This window comes from Mus caroli, unplaced genomic scaffold, assembly GCF_978045245.1.
Source record: "Mus caroli unplaced genomic scaffold, Mus_caroli_1 scaffold_13, whole genome shotgun sequence".
NCBI classification, from domain to species: Eukaryota; Metazoa; Chordata; class Mammalia; order Rodentia; family Muridae; genus Mus; species Mus caroli.
The window spans coordinates 118499191-118525746 of NW_028227268.1; the positions used below are offsets into that span (position 1 = coordinate 118499191).

General features: G+C 48.0%; 1 protein-coding gene across 2 annotated transcripts in view; it reads right to left on the minus strand.

The window, feature by feature from the left end:
* Nucleotides 1–8402: 8402 nt before the first annotated feature.
* Thoc5 (THO complex subunit 5) overlaps nucleotides 8403–26556 on the minus strand; it is a 35497-nt gene continuing 17343 nt past the window's right edge. The window contains exons 9-21 of one of the 2 annotated variants that reach the window (XM_029483877.1): nucleotides 26156–26191; nucleotides 24739–24816; nucleotides 23239–23279; nucleotides 22928–23027; nucleotides 22129–22237; nucleotides 19563–19664; nucleotides 17854–17950; nucleotides 17167–17281; nucleotides 15373–15476; nucleotides 15172–15259; nucleotides 12392–12507; nucleotides 11084–11274; nucleotides 8403–8596 (exon numbers count right to left, since the gene is read on the minus strand). In XM_029483877.1, the coding sequence (XP_029339737.1) occupies nucleotides 8533–8596; nucleotides 11084–11274; nucleotides 12392–12507; nucleotides 15172–15259; nucleotides 15373–15476; nucleotides 17167–17281; nucleotides 17854–17950; nucleotides 19563–19664; nucleotides 22129–22237; nucleotides 22928–23027; nucleotides 23239–23279; nucleotides 24739–24816; nucleotides 26156–26191 (1241 nt within the window). In that variant the 3' untranslated portion in view covers nucleotides 8403–8532. The remainder of the gene's footprint in view (nucleotides 8597–11083; nucleotides 11275–12391; nucleotides 12508–15171; nucleotides 15260–15372; nucleotides 15477–17166; nucleotides 17282–17853; nucleotides 17951–19562; nucleotides 19665–22128; nucleotides 22238–22927; nucleotides 23028–23238; nucleotides 23280–24738; nucleotides 24817–26155; nucleotides 26192–26556) is intronic. The other variant, XM_021176115.1, reaches the window with a different exon arrangement.

Here is a 26556-nt window from a genome sequence, read left to right on the forward strand (position 1 = left end):
ATTGGTAAAGATTGAGGAAGCTGACTGGGAGCCCAAAGCTGTTTGGCTGGTTTACAGATTAAATGAATTAATTAGTGATTAACTCTGAGTCACTAATAATGCATCTGGGTTGTACTAAGGAAGGAAATAAAAGCCATTTAACTGAGAACAAATCCAGATTAACCAAGAGCAGGCTTAAGTGACCCCCAACGCTCTATTTTGTGAGATGCTGCCAAAGTTCCAGTTTTAGGATGTGAGGGATATTTTCAGAAAATTGTGGCACCACAAGTAAGGGAAAGAGCTAGGACTTGACTCTAGAAGTAAAAAAAAAAAAAAAAAAAATACTGGAGTTAATAAAAGACATTTTCAGATGTCAGGAGTGGTGGTGCACGCCTTTAATTCCAGCACTTGGGAAGCGGAGGCAGGCGGATTTCTGAGTTCGAGGCCAGCCTGGTCTACAGAGTGAGTTCCAGGAAAGCCAGAGCTACACAGAAAAAACCCTGTCTCAAAAAAAAAAGAAAAAAAAAAGAAAAAAAAGTCATATTCAGCAAAGCTTCAGGGTACAGATCAACACACCAAAAAATCACATATATAAACTGGGTGTGTGGCGTACACCTGTACTCCCAGCATTCGAGAGGTGGGGGTCAGAGTATTAGAAGGTCAAGGTCTTCTTAGCACTACAAACAAGCTGGATGGGCTGGAGACATGGCTCAGTGCTTAAGAGAACTGAGTTCTCTTCCAGAGGTCCTGAGTTCACTTCCCAGCACCCACATGGTGGCTTACAACCATCTGTAATGGAACCTGATACTCTCTCCTGGTATGTCTGAAGACAGCTACAGTGCACTCATATAATACAATAAATAAATCTTAAAAAAAAAAAAAAAAAAAAGAGTACTTGTTGCTGTGACCAAGAGCTCAGGTTTGATTCCTAGCACCCACAAGGGGGCTTTTAACTGTCTATATAAGCTACAGTCCCAGGTAATCAGGTAGTCCACAGGCACTAGACAGACATGTGCACAGACATATATGCAGATAGAACACTCACACACATAAATTTAAATAATTAAATAATTAAAAATAAAAGTCAGAGACAGCCATCCTGGAAAAAGTGAGATCCTGTCTGAAAAATCTTAGCAGAACAAGTGAGTCTCTTTTGTGTTTCCTTACTACTAGTAATGAACGTGGCACATTGAGCACAGAGGACACGAGCAGTGAACAATCTGAACAGAGATATGGTTTTGTTTGTTTGTTGTTGGTTGGTTTTTTTAGATAGGGTCTCACCAGTAACCCAAGCTGGCTTGGAACTTGCTGTGGAAACCAGGTTGGCCTTGAACTCAAAGAGTTCTAGTGCCTCTACCTCCTGAGTGCTGAGGCTAAAGGGCTGGGCCACCACATCTGGCTGAATAGAGAAGCTAAAAAATAATGTATAATAAATAGCATTAAAAGATCCACTTGCGCCGGGTGTGGTGGCGCACGCCTTTGATCCCAGCACTCAGGAGGTAGAGACAGGCAGATTTCGGAGTTCGAGGCCAGCCTGGTCTACAAAGTGAGTTCCAGGACAGCCAGGGCTATACAGAGAAACCCTGTCTCGAAAAACCAAAAACCAAACCAAAACAAAAAAAAGATCCACTTGCAGAGGCAAGCAGGTCAGTGTGTGAGCCAGTCTGGTCTACACTACCTGTCAGTCTCCAAAAAGAAAATCCACATGAATTGAAGGGCACCTTGTATTTGTGGGTTGCAATGCTTAACCTTGTTAATTTTTTTTTGAGACAGGGTCTCACAGAGCACAATTTGGTCTCACACTGCATTTACAAAAATGACTCCTGCTTCCCAGCCTCTGTTCCCCAAGTGCTGGGATTTCAGTGTGTACCACCGCACCCTACTCTTTGTTTTGTTTAAACAGCAATACTGCTAAGGGCAGATTACCAAGTCACTATGATTCCTATCAAAATTCTCATGCCCAGGCCAGGGAGATGGCCTAGTGAATGAAGGCACTCATAGCCAAGCCTGATGACCCAAGTGACCCAGGAACCACAAGCTGAAGGGAAAGAACCACGTCTCAAAAGCTGTTCTCCCCATAGGGCTCACAGGGACTGAACCACCAACCAAAGAGCACACAGGGGCTGGACCTAGGCCCCCTACTCATTTGTAGCAGAAGTGCAGCTCGGTCTTCATGTGGGTCCTGAACAACTGGAGCAGAGGCTGTCTCTGACTCTTGTCTGCCACTGAAGAAGATGTGATGCAGAACGGCTGATCAGGATGTAAAGGGAATAAATAAATTAATTAATGAAAAACATTTTTTAAATTAAAAAAAAGTTGTTCTCCTACTTACACACATACAAACACACACACATGCATGCATGCATGCACATGCACAAATTCAACAATAGTAATTAAAATTTTATTGCTGGGGCTGGAGAGATGGCTCAGTGGTTAAGAGCACTGACTGCTCTTCTAGAGGTCCTGAGTTCAGTTCCCAGAAACAACATGGTAGCTCACAACCATCTATAATGGGATCCAATGCCCTCTTTTGGTGTGTCTGAAGACAGCTACAGTGTACTCACATACATAAAATAAATAAATCTTAAAAGAAAAAAAAAAAAAGAGCAGTGAGGTTAAGCATCTCAAGATGTGAAGCCCTGGAGCACCTGGGTGGACCAGTTCCAAGCCAGCAGGACTAGGGTGGGACCTGTCTCAATAAACAAACTATGAAGAGACAACATTGACCAAAGCAAACCTTATAAAAGCAAACATTTATTGGGGCAAGGTTACCATTTCAGAGGCTTAGTCCATTATCATCATGGTAGGAAGCATGGCAGCATGCAGGCAGACATGGTGCTGGAGAAGGAGCTGGGAGTTCTACATCTTGACCAAAGGCAGCCAGAAGGAGACTCAAATTCCACACTGGGCAGAGCTTAAGCATAGGAAACATCAAAGCCCACCCCACAGTGACACACTTCCTCCAACAAGGCCACACCTCCTAATAGTGCCATTTCCTGTGGGCCAAGCATTCAAACGCATGAGTCTATGGGGGCCATACCTATTCAAACCACCACAGTTACATATATTTACTTATTATGGTGTGTGTGTGTGTACACATGTGCAGGCCCATGTGTGTTGCAGTGCTTGTGTCTATCGACAACCTGTGGCAGTCAGTTTTCTCCTTCCACCACATGCATCCTAGGGATCAACATTTAGGTCACTAGACTTGTGCACTAGACATCTTTAACCCCTGAGCCACCTAGTCCTTGTGTGTATGCTGGGTGCGTGGGTTTCCAGGCATGGGGAGGTTACAGGAAACTTTGTGGAGTTGGTTTTCTCCTTCCACCTTTGCATGGATTCCTGGGACCCCTTTACCCCACTGATCTATTTTGGTGGTCCCAAGAGTGGGTTCTTAATCCCCATTCTATCCAGTGCACAGCTGTCCCCATTTGGAAAAGATTCATCCCAATACCAAGGATGAGTCAAACTACCTGTCCAGGTTGAAGCGGCTGCTCACAGGTGGAAAAGGATCCGGCGGGTCACTAGGACACTAAAATGCAGTTCCTTGTGACCAGGCTTCTCTGAGTATACAGACATGAACAATAATGTTGCTGAAATGGATGGCAGCCCAGAAAAAGTGCTATCCCAGATAGGCTATAGCCGACAGCTACTGTGTAAGCCTTAGATGCAGACAGACCTCTCAGTTATAACCTGGGGCAGCTCCAGAGACACAGGAACATAGTTGGTCATTGCATCCTGAGCCAGATTCCTCTACTGTAAAAATGAAGGGAGCAGAGCTGGATGTAGTGTACAGTGTACTGTAAGGAGTCCCAGCAGACAAAGGCAGGAGAATGTCTGGTTCAAGGCCAGTAAGCCCTATATATTGAGACTTCTCAACCCACCCCAACCATGCCAAATAAAGAGTCTATGCATCCTGGTGGCAGCTGCAATTAAATAGGCCAGAAACGTGAGATTGTGATTCGTTCAAGGCCTTACCTAAAGAAAAGGCTTCATGTCTGCTCTGGTCAAAGGCTGCTGAGCAGTTAAGGTGCAGACAGGGAGAGAGTTCCTGTGGAGTGTGGTGACCACACCCTTCTCTGGAGAGGGGTTTGTTCCATCAGCGTGCTCAGTGAGAATGCCCTTGAACCAACACAGGTCATTTAGATGGTAGAGAAAACAGCAGAGTGCGAGCTGTGAAGAGAGTGAGGGAGAAGCTAGGTATGGTGGTGAACACCTACAATCACAGGACTTCGGAGGCAGAGGTGGGAGGGTCAGGAGTTCAGGTTCATCTTCAACCATAGCAAGAAGAGAGACCAAGGATATGGAGGTTAGGTTTTAGAAAGACAAGCATGGTGCCCTGGTTGGCTTTTCATGTCAACTTGACATGGGCTAGATGAGGGAGCTTCAGTTGAGAAAATGCTTCCAGAAGATTGGGGCTGTAGATGGGAAAGCCTGTAAGGCGTTTTCTTAATTAGTGATTGATCTCACTAAAGGGTATGTTCAGCCCATCGTGGGTATGGTCACTGCTGGGCTGACGGTCCTGGGTTCTATAAGAAAGCAGGCTGAGTAAGCCCTGAGGAGGGAGCCAGTGAGCAGCAACACACACACACACACAGGCACACACACACAAGCACACACACACACAGGCACACACACACAAGCACACACACACACAGGCACACACACACAGGCACACACACACAAGCACACACACACACACAAGCACACGCGCCATGGCTTCTATATCAGCTCCCACCTCTAGGTTCCTACCCTGTTTGATTTGCTGCTCTGACTTCCTTTGATGATGCACAGTGGTGTGGAAGTGTGTGTGAGCCAAATAAGCCTTTCCTCCATAACTTGCTTTTGGTTGTAGTATCTCATTACAGCAATAAACATCCTAAGGCTGATGGGCCAAGGGCTGCATCTCAGCGGTCCTTGCGTAGCAAACATGCTGCCCTGTGTTGGGTTCCCAGAACCGAAATAAATAAAGTCAAGGAACACGAATGGGGTTTTCTGGTTCAGGGTAAGTGCTGGCAGGGGCTGCATCTTGGGATGTGCCCTAGCTCAAAGAGTATGGACAGTTCCAGTAGAAGCAGCTGTGAGGTTTTCCCTATCTTCCCACCCTAGGCATGGATGGCTCCACTAAGCATCCCAAAGGGTCTGCACTGTCTTTTGTTTCTCATTTACTTTACTACCTTCTCCATAAGGCCAAAGCTTCTTTTGTTCTGCTTGCTCTTTGAAAGGAAAAACCCTCTTCTGGTGGGGACAAGCTGCACCTAGCAAGCAGAGCCTCTCCCAACATTGCAACAGTCCCTGCTTCTTTCTAGAGGTGAGTTTTTGAGCTGAGTCAGTTTGGCTCTGTGCCAGCCAAGACCAGGGGCCATTAAAGGAACTATTTTTAACCCGCTTTAATCTTATTCAGCACAGGCAGTGAAACACAGGCCTGAAAGTAGCCAGACTAAGAAGATGCTAGCAGGGACAAAGTCCCAGGCAACTAGGTCAGGAAAAAAGACAAGATTTTACTGTGTGCATAGGGAAAAAAAAAAAGTGCCTAGACGCTCAGGCTTCGTAAGACAGCAGAGAAGGAGCTGTTTAGAAAAAGCTGGTTCTCCTGTGCTCTGTGTCACCAAGAAAAATGAGGGACGAGAAGGGACAAACAATTCAATGCCTTCAAAGGGCTAGAACAAAATGCATTTGGGAGATTGTTAAAAAATATACTTCCAGGCTGGTGAGATGGCTCAGTGGGTAAGAGCACCCGACTGCTCTTCCAAAGGTCCGGAGTTCAAATCCCAGCAACCACATGGTGGCTCACAACCATCCGTAACGAGATCTGACGATCGGTGCGTCTTAAGACAGCTACAGTGTACTCACATATAATAAATAAATAAATCTTTAAAAAAATATATACTTCCTTGGCCCATCTTAGGTCAACTGAATTGGAAGATTTAGTGTAAGCTTGGGAAAGGTACTTTTGGGATCAGCTTATGGGGAGGTAACGCCTGTGTAGTTTGAGGGCCTCTGGCTGAAGAGAGCCTTCCTCTGTGAGCCAGAGGAATGGGGCAGTGTGGGGTGAGATATGGACATTTAAGGCTACCCTAAGGTACTATTCTCCTCCCGTGGGACTTTACTTAGGCAGGTATTGGTGTTTACCAGCATCTCTTAGCAAGCATTTTTTAAAGTCAAGTGTGTAAGTGGTGGTATATGCATGAATGCAGGAGTTATGGAGGGGCCAGGTGCATCAGGTCCCTGAAGTTGAGTTAGAGGTGTTGTAAGCCACCCGTCATGGATGCTGGCAAACAATTTGGAGGCCTCTACGCTCTTAACCCCTGAGCCATCTCATCTTCACAGCCCCATCTTCCCCCAAATCCTCATCTTTAAGACGCTCAGCTGAAAGGACAGAAAAGGCAGTTTCAGCTGGGCGTGGTGGCGCACGCCTTTAATCCCAGCACTCGGGAGGCAGAGGCAGGCGGATTTCTGAGTTCGAGGCCAGCCTGGTCTACAAAGTGAGTGCCAGGACAGCCAGGGCTACACAGAGAAACCCTGTCTCGAAAAAAACCAAAAAAAAAAAAAAAAAAAAAAAGGCAGTTTCTATGTGAGAGGCCCACGCTGTCACGGGTCATCTACTTATAGAGTAGATGTCTTAGTCTGTGAGGAGACACCATGGCTGAGACAACTCTTAAAAGGGAAACGTTTAATCGGGGCTGACTTAGTTTCCAGGTTTAGCTTATTAGCATCATGGGGAGAGGCATGACATGCAGCAGACATGGTACTGGTGAAGATGCTGAGAGTTCCACATCTTAATTCGCTAACAGGAGAGTGTTACACTAGGCCTAGTTTGAGCTTACATGAGACCTCAAAGCCTGCCTCCCCAGTGACACACTTCTTCCAACAAGGCCACACACACCCTGCCACAGGCATTCAAACAGGAGTCTATGGGAAGCACATTCCTATTCAAACCACCACAGGAGATGTGTTTGCAAAGTGCTCTTGCACCGCTCTACAGGGAGAATAAGCTTGAGACAGCCTCCCTGGAAGTATAAGAAAAGCTATATAGTTGGCAAACTAGACTATACTTCCATACTAGACTTATTATTTACTGCTGAGATAATGTGTTAGGCAGTCCAGCGCCCCTCACACCTCCTGACTCTACCTCATGCTGGGATTATATGCATGCAGCACAAAGGCTGTTTCAGGCACTGTAGGGAATCAAACCCACAGCTTCATGAATTCTAGGCAAGCACTCTAGCAACCGAGATATATCCCTAGTCTGCAGACACAGACTAATTCTTACTTTTCTGATTTCTGAGACAGCAACCCTGGCTGTCCTAGAACTCACTATGTAGACCATGCTGGCCTTGAACTCACAGAGATCTACCTGCCTTTGCCTCCCGAGTGCTAGGATTAAAGGCATGCTCCAAAGTGCCCTTCAATAATTGTGAAATATTTTGCACTTTGTATCTTGGTTCTCTCATTATTTGTTAGTGCTGAAGAACGACACCATCTGCATGTGCTCCACACTGAGCAACGTTCTCAGCCTTATCTTTCACTTAAGCCAAATTGTGAATTTAATACTGGTTGGGGTCAGAGAGCAGATTTTCCAGACAAACGTCCAAGGATCCTTGGAACAGGGAGCGCTCTTCTTTTTGTGTGCTGAGGACTGCACCCCCAGACCTTCGACACTGAACTTCACTCTGGACCCCAGAGGAGATAGTTTTGTAAACATTTTCCCAACAGTTATTATTTATTCATTTATTTGTTTATTTACTTTTGAGATAGGGTCTTATTGTGAAGTTCTGGCTGGCCTGGAACTCAGAGATCTGCCTGTCCTCTGAAGTCCTGGGAGTAAAGACACGTATCAAGTCACTGTCTCAAAGACCCTCAAGTGTTATGGTCTCACTCTCCTATCCAAAAGGGAACCCTAATGTGCTTACCTTCTGTGGTGGTTTGTCTATGCTTCGGCCCAGGCAGTGGCACTATTAGAAGGTGTGGCCCTGTTGAAGTAGGTGCATCACTGTGGGTGTGGACTTTAAGACCCTCATCCTAGCTGCCTGGAAGCCAGTATTCTGCTAGCATCCTTCAGATGAAGAAGTAGACCTCTCAGCTCCTCCTGCACAATGCCTGCCTGGATGTTGCCATGTTCCTGCCTTGATGATAATGTGCTGAACCTCTGAACCTGTAAACCCCAATTAAGTATTGTCCTTATAAGAATTACCTTGGTTATGGAGTCTGTTCACAGCAGTAAAACCGTAACTAAGACAGAAGTTGGTACCAGGAACTGGGACATTGCTGTGTTGGCCTGACCATGCTTTTGATTAGAAGAATGTGGATGAGCAGGCTACATCCTACATTGTCGGCCACCCTTAAAAACAGCATCCAGAAATTCTTCATGCTACCATGGTCCCACCTGCTCTTCCAGACTGCCCAAGGAGCTACAAACAGAGTCCATTTGGTCAGATGACATTTTAATTAGTTGGTGTCTTTGGAAAATATCAAGAACCACATGTGGCCATAGCAAAAGGCAGATACCCAGGAGCCAGGACAGGGCTTTGGGGAATGACAAGTCGAGGAGAGTCAGCGGTGGCTGAAGAACCCTTGGGGATGGTTGTATTTAAACGGCTTCATCCTACTCGGACCCCTAGAGAAACAAGAGGGAGAGCAGTTAAGAGCATGCCTTCTGGACTGATAAAATAAATTACAGTTCACTCACAAGAGAATGCCACGTAGCTGTTATGGGGTGGGGGGTGGGGGGGGTGGGGGTAGAGCTGCATAGTTCAGGCCCAGGGCACGGTGAGAAAGCAGACCACACTGGTGAAGGAGTGATACCATCTTTGTAAAGTGTCTCTATGTGCTTACAAATGTGCGAACCTGGAGGATCCCTTAATCAGACATTTTGGGGACAGTGCCCAGTGTCCAACATGTTTTGGATCATTGCTTATAACTTTATCAGCAAACAATTTCTACAACTGCAAAGGAAGCAAGACAGTGCACAATAATGCATGGCCAGGAAGCAACAGAACACAGCCAGACAGCTGACACCAAAGCCTGTTTGTTCCAGGAAGACCAAGTCACAGCCAGGCAGGCCATGATCTATGTTCAAACTTCCTTCCTAAGATTTTAGCAGTAATTCTGTGTCCTCAAGCAAAAACTTCACAGAGGGACATATTACACACAGCTCCATAAAGACAAACATCTACAAAAAGGGCTCCGACAGCAGTAACCGGTGACACTCTGGGACTTGGTCTAAGGACTATGGGGACAGGGTAGTTTTTCCTCAACTTAACACAAGTCAGGGTCACATGGGAAGAAGCAAGTGGAGTGAGAAAGCCATGGAGAGCAAGCCAGTAAGCAGCATTCCTCCATGGCCTCTGTTTCAGTTACTGCCCCTCCTTTTCTTCAAGAAAGACTAACTGTAAACTGGGATTAACCCCTTCATCCCCAAGCTGGTTTTGGTCATGGTGTTTTTAATCACAGTGAAAAAGGAGCTATGACATATGTGAGTGCGCAGCAGAGGGTAGGAAAGGGAAGGAAAGTTTACTCTTCTCCAGTGGCTGAAGGGTATAAAACCTTCTTTCCCGCCTGTACTGTACTGACTTCTCCATCTCCGTGTCATTTTTCCATATCACAGGAAGCATGAGCTGCCTGGAGGGTGAAATACAGAGACTCCCTCTCACAGGTGGAAGGAAGCTGGAGCTGAGAGTTATTCACGGTATTAGCCTCCAAACAGCAGAGGGGTACACCGAGGCAGAGTGCCCAAGTCTTAGGCCAAGCGGCAGCTAGGGTCTGCCAGCTCACAGCAGCACTCTGCCCTCAGCCTCCTGATGACCTGAACCCCAGCAATCAGCTAGACTCCGGGCCAAGAGCCTTGCAACCCACCCATCAGCTCTGATGTTAAGTCTCGCCACAGCACGGACACAGCTCAACACATGCGGAAATGAGTCTTCCAGGAACCATTTGGGAGAAACAAGTAAAGGCTGTGTGGGGCTCCCATCCTGCAAATGTGCTGGAGTGGGAGGAGAGGTGAGAAGAGCTGAGACTTCACACAGACCACTGCAGAGAGAAGACTCAGGCTGGCATTGGGCAGTCAGCTCTGCTTCCTGTAGCCACTTGGGGCATTTCTGGTTATTATTAACAACACCATGAACCAGGACAGCAGAGGTGCCAGACAAGAGGGAAAATGCTGGGACACCTCCCTTTACATTACAACTGAGAGCAAGATGAAGAACTTTTTTGGTTTTGTTTATTCTGTAGGCAAGGTTAGCCTTGAACTCATGGCAATCCTCCTGCCTCCAGCTTTCAAGGGCTACGATTAAAGGCATGAGTTGTAACACCAGGCCTGATAGATTATAAAGATAATCCAAACACAGTTCTTCTTTACCCCTTGTCTAAAACAGAAGGGACACTAAGAAGTCATCTCTAGGGTTTTGAAAAGAAAAAACAAAACAAAACACATTAGGGGATGAACAGGAAAGAAGCCCTAATACCCATAAAGATGGAAAACTGGTCTGAGGCACTGCGAGCCCACACACTATAAATAGCAAGTTGCCAAGAGCACACCCTGAGCCCCAAACATGGAGCAGGAACCATCTCGGAACTTTACACAAATGACCTGAGCCAACCTGGGCTCTCTACAAGGTCTCAGTCCCCCACGTCGGCCCTAGGCTCAGTGCTGGCTGCCGTGGACTGCTCGCTCCTCAGCATGCTCACAGCCTGCCTTCTACAAGAGCTGGGTTTTCTTTTGTTCCCTATGCTGCCTGACTGCCCACTGTCCTGAGTCGCACCAAGGGACTTAGATGCCAGCACACTCACTAGGGACAGTGGGGATGCACTACCTTAAGTGCTCGCTTGGAGACTAAAAGTAAACAGGCCCTGCTGTTTCCCACAAAAAAAAACCAATCAAAGTTCAGTCAAAGCTTTGTAGCATGGCTCAGTCAGGGCAGTCTCCTTGGTTGCTTGATCCAGGGGCTGACAAGAACAGGTGAGCCAGGCTGCAGTTGCAGGGAAGTCTCAGGAAAGAGAAAACAAGTGTTTCCTGGAAATCCAGCTGCAGAATTGTCTGCTCTCTCTGTGTGCCAGGCACAACTGCGATCTCTGTTCAGTCACAAGAGCCCAGCCCTCTACTCACCTAAAAAGCCGCAGGCACATCTTCTCCTGGGGAAACTCCTTGGGGCCCTCGAAGCTGTCATCGTGGCTCTCAGTCTCCAGGTAGACGTCCAGCAGCACACACAGTCTCTGCAGCTGGTTGGTCAGGAGCTGGTGACTGGGCCGAGGGCCACACAACTCCTTATAGCACACGTTGACTTCACTCTCCATAGCCTGTGTGGGTGGGAAGCCAGACTCTCAGCATTTGCTTCTGCAGTATGGCCGAGCACTTTTACCTCATGGCTGAGCCTGACGGTACCACAAGATCTCCTGCTGATGCCTGCACAGGAGCTGTACACAGAGACCCCGTTTCCTCAAGACAATGGGCTCCTCTTGATTATCACCCACCTCCCCACCTCCAGCAAGGACCATGGGCATGTAGAGGAAGACATGTTCTGTGGCCACCAAGAGGCTTGTCCTCGACAGTCGCTCCAGCACTCTCACTCCAGCACTCACTCTCACTGAATTTGACTTTCTATAATACTCTGAGCTTAGTTACCATCGCACAGAAGCCCAAGGCGACAAGAAGCCTTTTGGGTGTTTTGGAGACAGGGTCTCACTAGGTGCCTGGCCTGGAACTCACTATGTAGACCAAGCTGGCCTTGAAATTAGAGACCTGTCTATTCTGTCTTCCCAGTGCTGCGATTAAAAGTGTGTGCCGGCACACCTTGCTGAAGGGAGTGCAGGAAACCCCGAGTGGATGTGTGTGGCTGACATGAACTAGCCTATCTAGGACCCTAGCCCCAGACCCACACAAGTACAGCAAAGCCTCCCCCTGTCTGATAGGCCAGGAGGAATGCCAGAGCCTTCTCTTCTCATCTGTGTGTACATGTTGATGGTGTGGACACAAAGTGTCCACCACAGCTTTCTCCTTCTGGATAGTTACAGCCTGCTCCTATTGCGGCTGGCTAAGCCTGCCTCCTCGATCCATCTCTGTAGCCCTGCTTCCCTATGCAACCTTTCCGAGTAAACACACCAGGCCTGGGGGTGGGCTGAGGGTTCTCCAGCCGAGTCAGACACTGGACTGCAGCTGTCTGTGTGTCTGTCTTTCCTCGTCACCCCCAGTCAGGTACTGGAGTGGTACACAGACACTTTGCCAGTTAACAGTGCCAACAGTGCTACCTGGGAAAAGCTGTGGGTCAGGGAAATTATGCGGTGAGCACGTTCTGTAAATCCTGGTAAGTCCCCGTCCTGAAAGTGACACTGCCCACGGCCTCAGCAACTGCAGCCTTGGCCACTGCTCACCTCTCTAGGGCCCTCCCTGGTCTCCTGCCACCCACGTGGGCCTTACCCGAATATTGTCATCGTTGCTGTTGGTTTTCTCCCCTTTCCAGTTTAGACAGAGTCGGAAAACCGGTGGGATGGAGGAGTAGCCAGGGTTCAGTACCACAGCAGCCTGAAGTTTAGCTGAGAAGAAGGGAGAGGCAGAAATTCAGTGATTACCCAGCATTCCATGGTGATCTCCACACGTGTCCAGAGCCAACAGAAACGCCTCCTCTAACTGAAGTGCTGCTGAGTATGCTGGCACCGACTGTTTTAGGATATGAGCTGAGCTGCCAGGTCCCCAGTGTAAGGCACAACGACTCTGTTCCCCCAAGAGCCTGTTCTACTTGCTGGTGTTTGTCAATGCATAAAAACCCTGCTACCTCGAGAACGTCGAGTGTGCATGTGTGTGTATGCCTGTGTTTGGTTGCTTGCCTCCATGTATATTGGCACCAACATGCATGCATCACCTTCGGGATGCAGAAGAGGGCACTGGACTCCTGGGACTGAAGTTATAGACAGTTGTGAGCTGCCATGTAGGTGCTGGGATTGACCTCAGGTCCTCAGGATGAGCAGCCTGTGCTCTTAACTACTGAGCCATCTCTACAGCCTCTTACTCCCTCCCTCCCTCCCTCCCTCCCTCCCTCCCTCCCCCCCTCCCTTCCTTCCTTTCCTCCCTCCACCCATCTTTCCTTTTCTTTCTTTCAAGAATTTGTTGTTGTTGCTGTTGAGAGTCTCACATAGCCCAAACTAGCCTCAAGTTCAATCTATAGTCAAGGATGGCCTTGAACTCCTGATCCTCCTGCTCTAACTCCCACCTAGGACTAGCGGCAAATGGTCCCAGCTCCTCATATCACATCTGTCACTGTGAGGCTCTGACAGAAACTTCTCTACCAGTAAGTAGCTGTAGAAGTACAGGACTGAGCTCAACCGGAACGGCCTGGCATCAAATCTGCTTTCATAATCGGTGAATAGACTATCTCCATATATTAAATTCCCCTCTGGTGACTGCCTTTGACCTTTCTTCCCCCAGGAGTGCAGGGATTAGAGCTGCACTGCACTGCACTCCACATGCTGACGTGGCTTCTGGGAATCAAGCTCAGGTCATCAGGCTTGTGCAGCAAGCGCTTTAACCCCTCTCCCTCTCCCTGGCTCCCAGATGGCTCTGGATTGGTCCTTCCGATTTGGCTCATATGCATTACCCAAAGATATTTATACAAAAAGCTGGTAGCTCTGTGCTGCTGCCCAGTTGAATCTGAAGACGCGGGCTCTCGTGAACGGTAGCTGGGTTTTGGATGAGAGGGAATTGCCTTCTAAAAGGATCAAGGGCCTTGAGACTCTGCTTAGCGTCCAGAATTAGCTCCTAACTCCCTCTGGCTTCCTTTACACCTGTGCCTTCTTCTCCACATCTCTACATTATCACCTGCCACGAGGCTCCTCACCAGACTGTCATCAGGTCACCTGGGACTTTCAGCCTTCAAATATTAAAGCTAAACCAGGCATGTTATCTCATGTGTGCAATCCCAGTGCTCTGGAGGCTAAGAAAAAAGCAGATGGGGAGTTCAAGGCCAGCCTGGACTACATAATGGATTCTGGCCAGCTTGAGTTGATCTCAAGGACAAAATTAAAACAGAGGTAGACAGATCTTTATGAGTTCCAGACCAGCTAGAGCCTCATGAGACTCTGTCTCAACAAAACAAACAAAGAAACAAACAAAGCGGGCCAGTGGGACAGCTCAGAAGGTAACAGTGCCTGCTCCCACACCTCATGACCTGACTTGATCCTTAAAACCCATAAGGCTGAAGCAAAGAAGTGATTCCCTCAAACCGTCCTCTGATATATAACTCGTGTGCATACGTGCGAGTGTGTCTTACATCTGAGTGCACACACATACATTATAAATAAATTTAATAAAAATTGTAGCCGGGCATGGTGGCGCATGCCTTTAATCCCAGCACTGGGGAGGCATAGGCAGGCGGATTTCTGAGTTCGAGGCCAGCCTGGTCTACAAAGTGAGCTCCAGGACAGCCAGAGCTATAAAGAGAAACCCTGTCTCGAAAAAACCAAAAAAAAAAAAAAAAAAAAAATTGTAACAAGCAAACCCACAAGCTTATAAGCTAAATAAACTCTTCTTTATTTCCAGCTTTGGGACACTCTGTTTATCTTTTGTGGTACTGGGGAATAATCTAAGGTCTCAGGTATGCTAGGCAAGTGTTCTACCCCAGCCCACAAATGCTATTACATCACTCAACCTATGGAAGAAGGAAGGACCACTGACATTCTCAGCCCAGTGTTTGTTGCTGTGAGGCAGGGGTAGGATAACAGCCTAACGCCTGTGCATGATGTCAGTGACCCCTGTGGAAGGCCCTGGCAGGATCAGATGTCAGAAGAGGAAGGAAGCACAGAGTTCCATGACTCCAGAGGGACTGTGTAGAAGGGAGGGTCTCTGTTAGCCAGTTTTTACCATCTAAAAAACAGCACTGCCCTTCTGTTAGCCGGATGAAGGAGAAGTAAAACAGAAAGCAAAGCCAAGCTGAAAGCTGAGGTGGGACCAAGCTCTGACCCAGCCAGACTTTCCTCAGCTAGTGAGTGGGATAAGGCCACCACCCGGTGACCTTTGTGAGGATTTAATGATATGAAACTATGGCCATGTTACAGAACAAGTCCTCACTGAAAGGGGTAATCCCCTAGTCACTAGTGTGTGCAAATTCCATGGAGGATTCTAGGACCTTTTTGCTTCTTTCGGGCAACTTCCAGGGATGGGTGACACTTGAGAGGCTACCTGTGATCAGCAGAGCCATCACCTACCTGTTCCCCTTTCAATTAGCGCCAGGTAGTAGAGATTGGTGTCTCCAGCCAGTCCTGCCTCCACAATGTCCTTAGTGAAGTGCAGCTCCTACAAAAGGAACCAGTGTGAGCTGCTGCTCCTTTAAAGCCTCTGCACGGATGGCAGGGGCTGCGGACAGGAACCGAGAGGTGACATGATCATAGGACTACAGTTCTACCTACCATGTAATCTTCATGGGCAATTATCACCCACTTTACCAGGCGAGAAACAACCTTGGCAGGGAAGAGGTCCTGGCAATCGCTGGTGACTGGCACAATGCCATGTTCTAAAAGAGAGTAAAACAGGGGCATTACTGGTAGAAATCAGGAGCCACAGTTGGGGACTAGCATCTGCCTGTGGCTTGCTGCAGGGCTGAGGTGGCCTCACCACTTGTCCAGTACATCTGATGCTCAAGAAGTACCTGCTCATCACATGCCAGGAACAGAGGCATCTCAACCTGACATCTACTGCATGCAGGGCTTATGTGCCTGGGGTCAGACCCAGCACCTGCATTCATGGTGCTTTATCCTTAATGCAGACAACTGTAGCAAAACAGAACCCTGAAGCCATGACTAGCGTCAGTGTCTCTGCGGCAGGAACTTCTAATTAGATCAAACAGCCAGAGGGCTGTGATTTCTTAGCTGACCTTGACAGAAAAACCAACTGCAGTGTTCTGTGTCAGTTCCCTGCTGCTGTTTCAACAAACAAATCTGCTAACACAGGGACACTATCTGATGACAATCATCCAACCTTGACAATGCTGGCAGTGCTGAGTGGGGAGCAAGGCCTGAGCAGTGCCTCACTGGAGATCAGCATCCACATGGAACCAAAGAACTGGCTTGAAACCAGGAAGAGGGCACCTGTGTCCAGATGGGCCCTGGAAATCCAATGCCTCGCCTGACAGTGAGTCTTTCCATTTACTTAATTTTATTTTTGGTTTTTTTGAGACAGGGTTTCTCTGTGTAGCCCTAGATCTCCTGGAACTTGATCTGTAGACCAGGGTCCCCTCAAACTCACACGAGGTCTGCCTGACTCTACCTCCCGAATGCTGGGACTAAAGGTGTGGGCCACCAACACCCAGTAGACAGTAATTCTTTTTTTTTTTTTTTTTTTTTTTAACTTTCAGTTTTTTTTTTTTGTTTTTTGTTTTTTTGTTTGTTTGTTTTTTTTTAATTATTTATTTATTTAATGTAAGTACACTGTTGCTGTCTTCAGACACTCCAGAAAAGGGAGTCAGATTTCGTTAGGGATGGTTGTGAGCCACCATGTGGTTGCTGGGATTTGAACTCCGGACCTTCGGAAGAGCAGTCGGGTGCCCTTACCCACTGAGCCATCTCACCAGCCCCAGTAATTCTTTAATACCAAAAAAGATCTGACGCCCTCCAAAACCTTACTCCTACCCTACTAGTATCCTGTAGATACCCATCAAGTTTTTATTGAATGAACTAAAGGCCATGTGACCACTAGCTGGGTCAGTGGTTCCTCACAATCGCCTGGGAGCTCGCTCAGGAGTCCTTAGAAGCATTTGCTCAGCAGGTCTTAGGGAAAGGATAATGAGGTGACCCTGCATAACTACAGTCAGTGAGCTGAATGTGAGCTCAGTGGATACAGGGTCCCATTGTTCCTCCTCTTAGGCTATTGGGGTACCAGCACGAATTAGACTCTCACTAAATACCTGCCAAGTGCATATGGATCTGGGATGCATGCACCTAGGATATGCTGCCTTGATGAGCCTGTCAACTTGTGCCAAAGGCTTTGGTGTCCTCTGGAAGGGCTGACACAGAACTGACGAGTCTGCAAGGAGCTCAGACCTGTCTGAATGGGTCTGTAGCTCTCCCCACTGGCCCTGCCATCCAATGCTCAGTAAGGCCAGGAACACAGGTCTCTTTGATCTGTGATCAGGATTTACAAGTTCTGAGGGAAAGGTTTCTGTTTGTTTGTTGAAGAAGTGGCTGTCAGGCCCTGCCCCAGCTTACCCAGAGATGCAAACTGTTTGTGGAGAGCCAGGCGGGACTGTACCCTGGTCTTCAGCAGTTTCATGGTGGTCTCCATGTGGCTGGCGCTCTGTGAGTGGTCAGGCATCACTGTTTGCTAATAGTGAATGATAATGAAGGACACATGTAAGAGCTCCCCTTCCCTTCCTTCAGGGACTGCCGTCTCCCTGGGACCAGCCAGACTGCGCACCCATGTCCTGAGACAAGTGCTGTTTGGGAAGGGCAGAGTGTGCCCACTCTATCGGGTAAAATGCTAAGCCCTGGCAAAAATACACGATACCAGGGTTCCCATGAATCTGTGGCCAGCTTCTAAGAAAAGGCAGGCTTCGAAGGTGTCTGCCCCAGAATTCTGCCCATCCTCATTTGTAGCATCCTTGTACATAAGTCCAAGGGCAGCAAAGGCTGTAGCTGTGCCATATCTGGGGTGAGACCAAGGTATCTTTGGTTTAGATGACTACAAAGCTTCCAGGGAAGGCCAAGTCATCTCAACACTTGAAGACTAGGTAGGGTATTTTAATGCCCTGAGGCACTAAGTGGAGGTCAGATCATAGCCTCAAAAGAAGATGTTCTACTAGATCAAAACGCTATGAAGCTCTCAGAGGCCTTTCTGTGTGTCCAGGGAGGACAGGTACAGCGCCTCAGCCAAGGAGGCAGGGTCAGAATACACACCTGGGGCTGCTCTTTGGGGAAGTGGAGGCCACCCAGCTTCTGTACCCACAAGTAGGGGTGACCTAACTCAAGTACATAGTCTCTCAAAGTCAGGATGCTGGAAAAAAAAAAAAAAAAGCAAGACAGAATGAAACAATTTTATGAGTTGGGAACGTAGCTCAGGAACAGTGTCCTCACATCAAGACTGATGCTCATCCTGAATGCTGCATGGCCCTAGGATACAATCCTCCCTGCATCCCTACAGTCCTCCCTGCATCCCTACTATCCTCCCTGCATCCCTACAGTCCGCCCTGCATCCCTACTGTCCACCCTGCATCCCTACAGTCCTCCCTGCATCCCTACAGTCCACCCTTCATCCCTACAGCCCTCCCTGCATCCCTACTGTCCACCCTGCATCCCTAGTCCACCCTGCATCCCTACAGTCCTCCCTGCATCCCTACAGTCCTCCCTGCATCCCTACAGTCTGCCCTGCATCCCTACTGTCCGCCCTGCATCCCTGCAGTCCACCCTGCATCCCTGCAGTCTTCCTTGCACCCAGCCTCACAAGCTGCCTAAGATTGCTCCCTGGAATTCATCTCCATTCTTTACTTCTTTTTGCCTTGGAACCTTTCTGTCATAAGACAGATCTCAAAACGGCAGTATACTAACCCTCTCACTGCAATACCCACCTGCAAAACACCTTTTAAATCTCAAACACTCAAGAGAACTAAAATGCAGACTTTTTTTTTTTCTGGTTTTTCGAGACAGGGTTTCTCTGTGTAGCCCTGGCTGTCCTGGAACTCACTCTGTAGACCAGGCTGGCCTCAAACTCAGAGATCCACCTGCCTCTGCCTCCGTGGAGTGCTGGGATTAAAGGTGTGCGCCACCACACCCGGCCTAATGTAGACATTTTATTGTTTTCATTTGTTTGTACTTTTATCTGAACTTTTGCTGGACTTATTCCCGTGCCTTAAGTTTTTGTTTCTTCACTGATATCTTTTTCTTCTGTGCAGCATCCTCTTCTGGCTTTGGAACTTAGTTCCTTTTCTTCAAGGACCATCACAGTGTGTGGGGAGTTGTGCACAGGTTAATCTGGCCATGAGCTCTGTAAGGTCATCTGCACAGCTTACGCACTTTGTTCAATGACAGAGAAGCTACATCCAAATCCGTATATTCAGCATTATTCTCTGTATTTTTAAGCATGTGGAGCAAGAATTCAACACTCCTTTTTTGGCCACTGACCCTGTGTCCCCTGCTTGGCCTGGGGACACCTACTGACTCCATGTTATACAGCCCAATGGCACTCATGGCTTATTTAAAGTGACATCTTTCAGACATTTTCCAGATATATATACCCTTGAAGGTCTGGACAGTCAGTCTCACAGGTCTTTGTAAAGGGAACAGGACAATTTAAATGCCTTGATTTGCATGATTTTGTAAGGTTTCTGGGTCAAGAGAACAGTGACCCATCTTCACCTCAGGCTGCTTCCATACATTTTATTATTGATATTGGTTTGCTTTTGTGGTACTAGGGATCTACCCCACCATAGTACCACAAAGTCATCTCCCTAACACTAGTATCCCTACACTTCCCAAGCTTTCATCTTCCCCTGGCATCCCTTCGCCTTCAATGTAAGAACAGGAAGCTGTCCCCTCCAGCCCCAGTCTCCAGCCTGGCCTGAGCGTCAGATGCAGCCGCAGCTCAGGAGCAGCCGCGCATGCTTACTCACCCAACTTTGTCAAACTGATACTGATTGGCTGGATTTGGAGTCTTTTTCCCATGATCTCCCGGATACAAGCAGCTCAAGACCGAGTCAGGAGACAGTAAGTCTCTGCAGAAGAAAAGACTGCAGTGAAAATGCCTGCCAACCTGGAGTGGACCTGGGCATTGGAGACTGGCAATGTACCACTCAGCTCTCAGGATGCCAACCACCGTCTTTCTGTTGTTGGTGGTGGTGGTGGTTATTTCGGGAGGGAGAGGGAATAAGGTTTCTCTGTGTAGCCATGGCTGTTCTGAAACTCACTCTGTAGACCAGGTTGGCCCCAAACTCAAGAGATCTGCCTGCCTTTGCCTCTGAGTGCTAGGATTAAAGGTGTGCGCCACCACTCCTGCCTCTACCACCATCTTTCACAGAATGCTTCCTGTGAGTCAAATCATTTATGTGCTTCAAGCTAGTGGACTCTTCCCAAGCCTTGTGAACAGAAGGGACCATCATCCCATTTCTCAAGGTACAAACTCGAAGCTTTAAAAGGGGGACACTGAAGCTCAGACCACTCTCTGATCAGAAACAAGAGCATTTTCTTTATTTTGTGCACATGTGTGCACAGTGGCACACAGAGGACAGTGTTTAGTAGTCACTTCTTGTCCTCTATCTTACTGAGGAAGGTCTCTCTGCTTCTGCTGGGTACTGTACACTCCAAGCAATCCAGCTGAGGGAGAAGAGATCACAGCTGGCTGTTTACAGGTGCTCGGGAACTGCGCTCAGGTCACTGAGCTAGGGGTACCAAGTGCTTTTATCTAAGAAGCCATCTCCCTGGCCGCTGAGAACAGGATCCTTTAGTATTTGTTTTGTTCGGCTGTTTTTACAATGACCCTTCCAGAATTACACTGTGGGGCTGAGTACATAAATCAGTAACGTGCTTGCTGCACAGCACCATCGCCTGAGGTCGATGTCCACCATCCGAATAAAAACCCAGGCACAGCAGCATACACCTAGAATTCCCGAGGAGGGGCTGAAGGATCCCGGGCTTTCTGGCCAATCAGTCTAGCTGAATCTGCAGGCTTCAAGTTCAGTGAGATCTGTTTCAAAGGTAAGGTGGAGAGTGGCTGAGGAAGACCCTCATGCTGAGCCTCTGGTCTCTACAGACGTGCATCTGCACACACACACAGACACACAGACAAGTCATCTGGTGGCCAGACGATACTTTGGAGTAGGAAAACCACATGAAGTTATGAAATACTTCCAGAAATAATTACTGCAATAATTTTACACGAGCAATTAAGTTTTTATAAGAGATCTGGCCATTGAGTACAGGTCCTTTGTGTATACAATCTCTCTATATTGTACATATGGAAAGACAGTACATCTGTAGGGTATGGTGTAGTAATTTGACAAATAAATTCAATAAGTAATGATCAGAGTACTTAGCATTTCTTTTGTTTTTGGTTTTTTGAGACAGGGTTTCTCTGTGTAGCTCTGGCTGTCTTGGAACTCACTTTGTAGGCCAGGCTGGCCTTGAACTCAGAAATCTGCCTGCCTCTGCCTCCCAAGTGCTGGGATCAAAGGCGTGCGCCACCACGTCCAGCATGTACTTAGCATTTTTACCTCTCTAAAGTTACTTACTCTTTTGTAGATAGGGTCTTACTAAGTATTTTAGCCTGGAACTTTCTACACAGCCCAGCTAGAACTTGAATTCAAGAATTCAAGAAGCAGGAGGATCACTGTGAATTGGAAGGTCTTCATAGCAGGTTCCATGCCAGCCAAGACTACACAGTGACACCCAGAGAGAGAGGCAGAGACAGAGAGACAGAGTCCTAGAAGTGCTCAGAAGGAAAAACCTGGCTAAGATGTGGAACTTAGAAGAAACAAGCTCTGTGCTCCCTCTGCTGGGAATAAGATTAACTGCACCGAGCATGCCCTAGGAAGCCCAAAACTACCAAGGCTGCAGAAGCCTGAAGAGAGGTAGACACTAAGTGCAAGCTCTAAAGCCAGGACCTCCTCCCATCTGGCAGAATGGCAAGAGCTAGGCAGAGCTCTACTGCAGGCACCACACCTGTGCCTTCCTGAGCCTCAGGACTCCCTCTCAGGCTGACAGCAGGGCCAGGAATGCTTGGAAAGGGCAGCGATCCTCTAGGTGCAGGCTGGTGTACCCCTGTCCTTTCTGTCCTCTGTTCTTCCCATCTAGACTGCACAAGACTACCAATGCCGGGACTGAGCTGAGTTGGGAAACAATATCCTGGCAGCTTGGGACAAAAACAAGAAAAGGGCCAAAATGTGTCAATTTGGTCGTGTCTCATACCTCATTCATGCATTACTGGCTGTAAAAAGCCTGCGACTCTGCTCTAAACAGCAAATGTAATGTTATCGCTTGTTTTATCTGCTGTGTAATAAGAAGTTTCACAATGCAGATCAGAGAGCACTTCTAAATTTCAGTGACCATCAGGATTCCCAAACTCTGGGGACACAGTAACAGAAATCAGCATGGCAAAAGATCCTCTGATAGCCAGCGGGAGGACTAGTGAGCAGGGCTCTCAGCATGCAGGCCCCTCTCCCAGCCGTCCTCCCGTCCCCATACCCTGCACTGATGGGGGTGATCAGCTCCACGGCGGGCGTCACTTTGGCCTTCACTGTCATGATGTTGAGGTTCATGAGGTAGTAGAAAGTCAGACGAAGCACACTGCTGTCTACAGGGCCAGGAAAAGACGAGCTCAGTTATCAATCAGGCGTACCAGGGGGCAGGGGGTGCTGCAAAGATGCACGGGGAGCTCTACGTTCACGTCCACCTGGTGTGCAGAGCAAGTTCTAGAACAGCCAGGACTGCTAAAGTCCCCATCTCAAAAGAGTAATAAAAACATAGGCGGGCGTGGTGGCGCAGGCCTTTAATCCCGGCACTTGGAAGGCACAGGCAGGAGGATTTCTGAGTTGGAGGCAAGCCTGGTCTACAGAGTGAGTTCCAGGACAGCCAGGGCTACACAGAGAAACCCTGTCTGGAAAAAAACAAAAAACAAAAAACAAAAAAAGAATAATAAAAACAAAAACACCACACCATGTAAGATGAAAAATGGCCAGAGTGACAGACAGTTCAGAGGGTAAAGTCACGGGCCACCTGATGGTCTCAGCTCAATTCCTGAGACATACAGTAGAGAATTAGTCCCCAATGTTCTCTGACTTCCATATGCCTGCTGCAGTGGTACACACGCGCGCGCACACACACACACACACATACACACACACACACATATACACACATTTTTTTAAAGGAGGAAAACCTGAAATAGGACACTGAAATATTAGAGTCTCTAGCTTACTAGAGCTTTGTACCAACAACTGACCAGGCTCTTAGGGACTATGATACTACATGAACACAGCCAGACCTTTGCACTTCAGATCCAGCAGGACAGACAGTGGGTGCCTTTTTAGCATCTCCTTGCGCTTGTCATCCAACTGAACCCCAAGAGTGGGCCGACGCCGCTTCTGGACAAAAGAAAAACCCAAGCACGAGTCACGTGACTCTCCCCTTTCCATCCCTACCTCCCATAGTCTCAGCACAGCTGCCTGGGACCCTCTCCCTCAGCTACCCTGCTGCCAGGTCCTTGTCCCAGCAGACACGTATTCAGCCCTCCTCCTTTTGCTTGAAAACACCAGCATGGCTGCATAATATTCCCATGACAGAAAGTGGGCTCACCGTCGTCTGCTCCTCTTCAGCATCTGAGTCGCTCTCATCATCTGAAGCCACAGAGAGGGCAATGAGAAATGAGGTCACTGCAGAGGTGCCCTGATAATGAACCCCAACCTCAGGGACTGAGTGAGGGGCCACCCACATGGTCCTTTGTATGAATTAACTAGCTACTTCTTGGCATAGAAAACACCATGGAAAGAATGACTTATAGCTCCATCAGCCCTGGTTCTGTGCACGTGTGTGCTCATGTGTGTGCGTGGGTTTGCCCATATGGGCATACAGGGCCAGATATTGTACTCCAGAAGCACTCATCAGTCACCTCTCCACTTCATTTTTGTTTTTTGGAAACAGGGCCTATGTAGCCCTGACTGTCCTGGAACTCACTCTATAGACCAGGCTGGCCTCAAACTCAGAGCTCTACTTGCATCTGCCTCCTGAGTGCACCCAGCTGTTTGTTTATTTATCTTGAGGCAGTCTTTCACAGAGCTGGACATTCCAGCTAGAGGGGCTGGCCAGCAGCTCCTGGGATCTGCCTTTCTTCCCCAGCATTGAGGGTAACAGCACACACCGTCATAGCCAGGTTTTCGTGTTTTGTTTTATTTTGTTTTGTTGATGTGAGTGTTAGGGATCAAAACTCAGGTCTTCATGTCTGTGCAGCAAGACTTTACCTACTGAGCCACCTCCCAGCCTCCAGTCCTAGTGTTCAAGGGTCTTTTAACTGTCATTTTTTATGGAGCATAAAGCTCTTTGTGGTTTTAAGAGCAGCGAATGGGCTGGAGAGATGGCTCAGTGTTTAAGAGTACTGACTGCTCTTCCAGAGGTCCTGAGTTCAAATCCCACCAACCACATGGTGGCTCACAACCATCTGTAATGGACATCCAACGCCCTCTTCTAGAGTGTCTGAAGACAGCTACAGTGTACTCTTATAACATTAAATAAATAACTAAATGAATAAATAAATCTTTTTTTTTAAAGAGTAGTGTAAGTAACAATGGCTGCTGGTATAGTTAGACGGTTGCTGTGTGCATAAGACAAGACCACTCTTTCATGTAATCCACACAATGATTCTATATGAAAAAATTGTCTCTCTTTTTGGGGGGCAAAAGGGGAACACTGAAACATCTCAATATGTCACCGTGGCTGGCCTGGAAGTCGCTTTATTGACCAATCTGGGTTCAAATCTGTGTAAATTTTCTCACCGCTACCTCCAGAATTTGGGGATTACGGGCATTAACCTATAACTAGCCACCAGCTCCATTTACAGCGAGTCAAACACATTACCTGCCTTCCTCAGGGTCAAAATGCTCCTGGGTGCTAGTGGGTGGCAGGGCTGAAACCCAAAGGCTGCATGTGGTGATTCTGGGAACTGAGTTCTCTTGGGCCTACCCTAAAACTGACCTAAGGCCGAGCCTCCAGCTATATTACACCAGTCCAGCTATTTCTCAAAGGACCAAGACCTCAGTAGTGATTTGGTATCCTTCGTGAGTATCCCATTCACTAGGTTACCTTGAGAGTCCTCAGGGGGCTTGAAAAGAGCTTTGGCTTCGTCCACACTGCCTTCGATTGCCACAGACAGCGTCTTATCTGGAGGTGAGAAAAGGCCTCTTGGAAAAGCTTCTGCAGAGGTTGCTGAGTGCAAGCCAACTCAGCGTACTCCCCCAGCTCCGAACTGACTGAGCAGGAGGGCACGCACACTCCACACAGAGCAGACAGCACCTAAAATCGTTTCTCTATGATTGCTTCCCAGCTAAACATCCCTGAGACTAGTGCAAAAATCCAGGAACATAGACCTGGGGTTTGTCACCCCACAGGACCCTTCCACCAGCCGTCCTGAGAAAGTCTGCACCCAGAAGCCAGCACCCATCCACATCCCAGAGATGATGGGTTACCCTCTGTAAAAAGTTCTGTGTTCTGCATGTCACCAAGCACCTGGTCTGCCTTGTCCCATCTTTACTGGGCACAGAGAAGAGCAGATAGGAACATGGGTGCTGCAGCCCAGTCGCAGACCCGAATGAATTCCTGTCCCACACATTACTGAGTTTGTGACCTGGAAGATAAACTTACTGACCTGAGGAGGCTCAGTTTCCATATCTATAAAAGAGAGACTTGGGGGCTAGTAGCTGCTAAGTGGCAGGAGATCAATGCTCTAAGGGTTACATTTTTAGATACATTAGTCTTGAGCTGAGGAATGCAGCACAGAAGAGCACAGTTAACATGCAGAAGGCTGTGGCTCTGATCCCAAGCACCACACAACAAGTAAATCTACACACTCTAAAGTCTCACAACCGTATGCAGCTCACTATTAGAATAGACGTGTAGAGAAACTTAGTGTCATGAAGTAACAAATCACACTCAGGAAACAGAGCACAGTTCACTTCAGGTTGACTGGAGTGAGCTTGTCTCTCAAGCACTCAGTAACAATCTGCTCCACTCTGCCTAATGTGTCATGAGTCGTCTCTTGGTACTGTGGAACTCTGGGACTCTGGGATCCTACTGCTGTGAGCAAGTAAGACACTCTAGTTTCTCTGCCTTTTTCTTTCCTGATGGTAGTGGGAGATGGAATCAGGGCTTAAGCTACACCCCAGCTCCTCCTCCTCCTCCGTCTTAAGGGTAGGAATGCCACAGATCCCTGATACCATTTGCCTGACTACACTATGAAGAAGGAAGGACAACTTTTCCAACAGCCAACTACTGCTTTATAGCTGGAAACAATGGATAAATCATCCCATCCCGACCAAGCAGGCTGGACCCCAGGTGAGCACTAACTGCCCTGAGGCTCCAGTTCACCCCACATGCCAGGCTGTCACACTACCAGAGTCACAGTCCTTACCTACAGCAGTCTTTTTAATAGGTTAGTCTGGAATGCTACAGGAAAATAGAAGTGCAAACAGTAGAACTTTAAACACAAAAGAAAGTTACTCACCCTGTCTAGGGGGCTGGGAGGAGGATTTCATATGAGCTGATGATGGCAACGGAAGAGAACAAAGGGGGAGGAGGAGACGAACAGACCAAGGAGACACAAGAAAAGACACAGTAATGTCCTGGTGCCATGGCTGGGACGGGGCATGCACAGGAACAGTGTATGTCTGTCTGATGCCATGGGATAAGGTGTGAACAAGGAAGAAAAGTTTAGTGCTAAGTGAGAGCTGAGCGGGCAGAGCAAAACCCTTAAAATCCTTAGCAGAGTCAAGGCTGGGCTGAGCAGCCAGGGGGTCCTTCCTCTCACCTGGTGATGCTCTAAAACCACGCAGGCTGTTTCCGGCACACGAAAGCCTGGGAGTGCTGCCTAGGACCCAAGTTCACCAAGCACCCCACCCCCAAAAC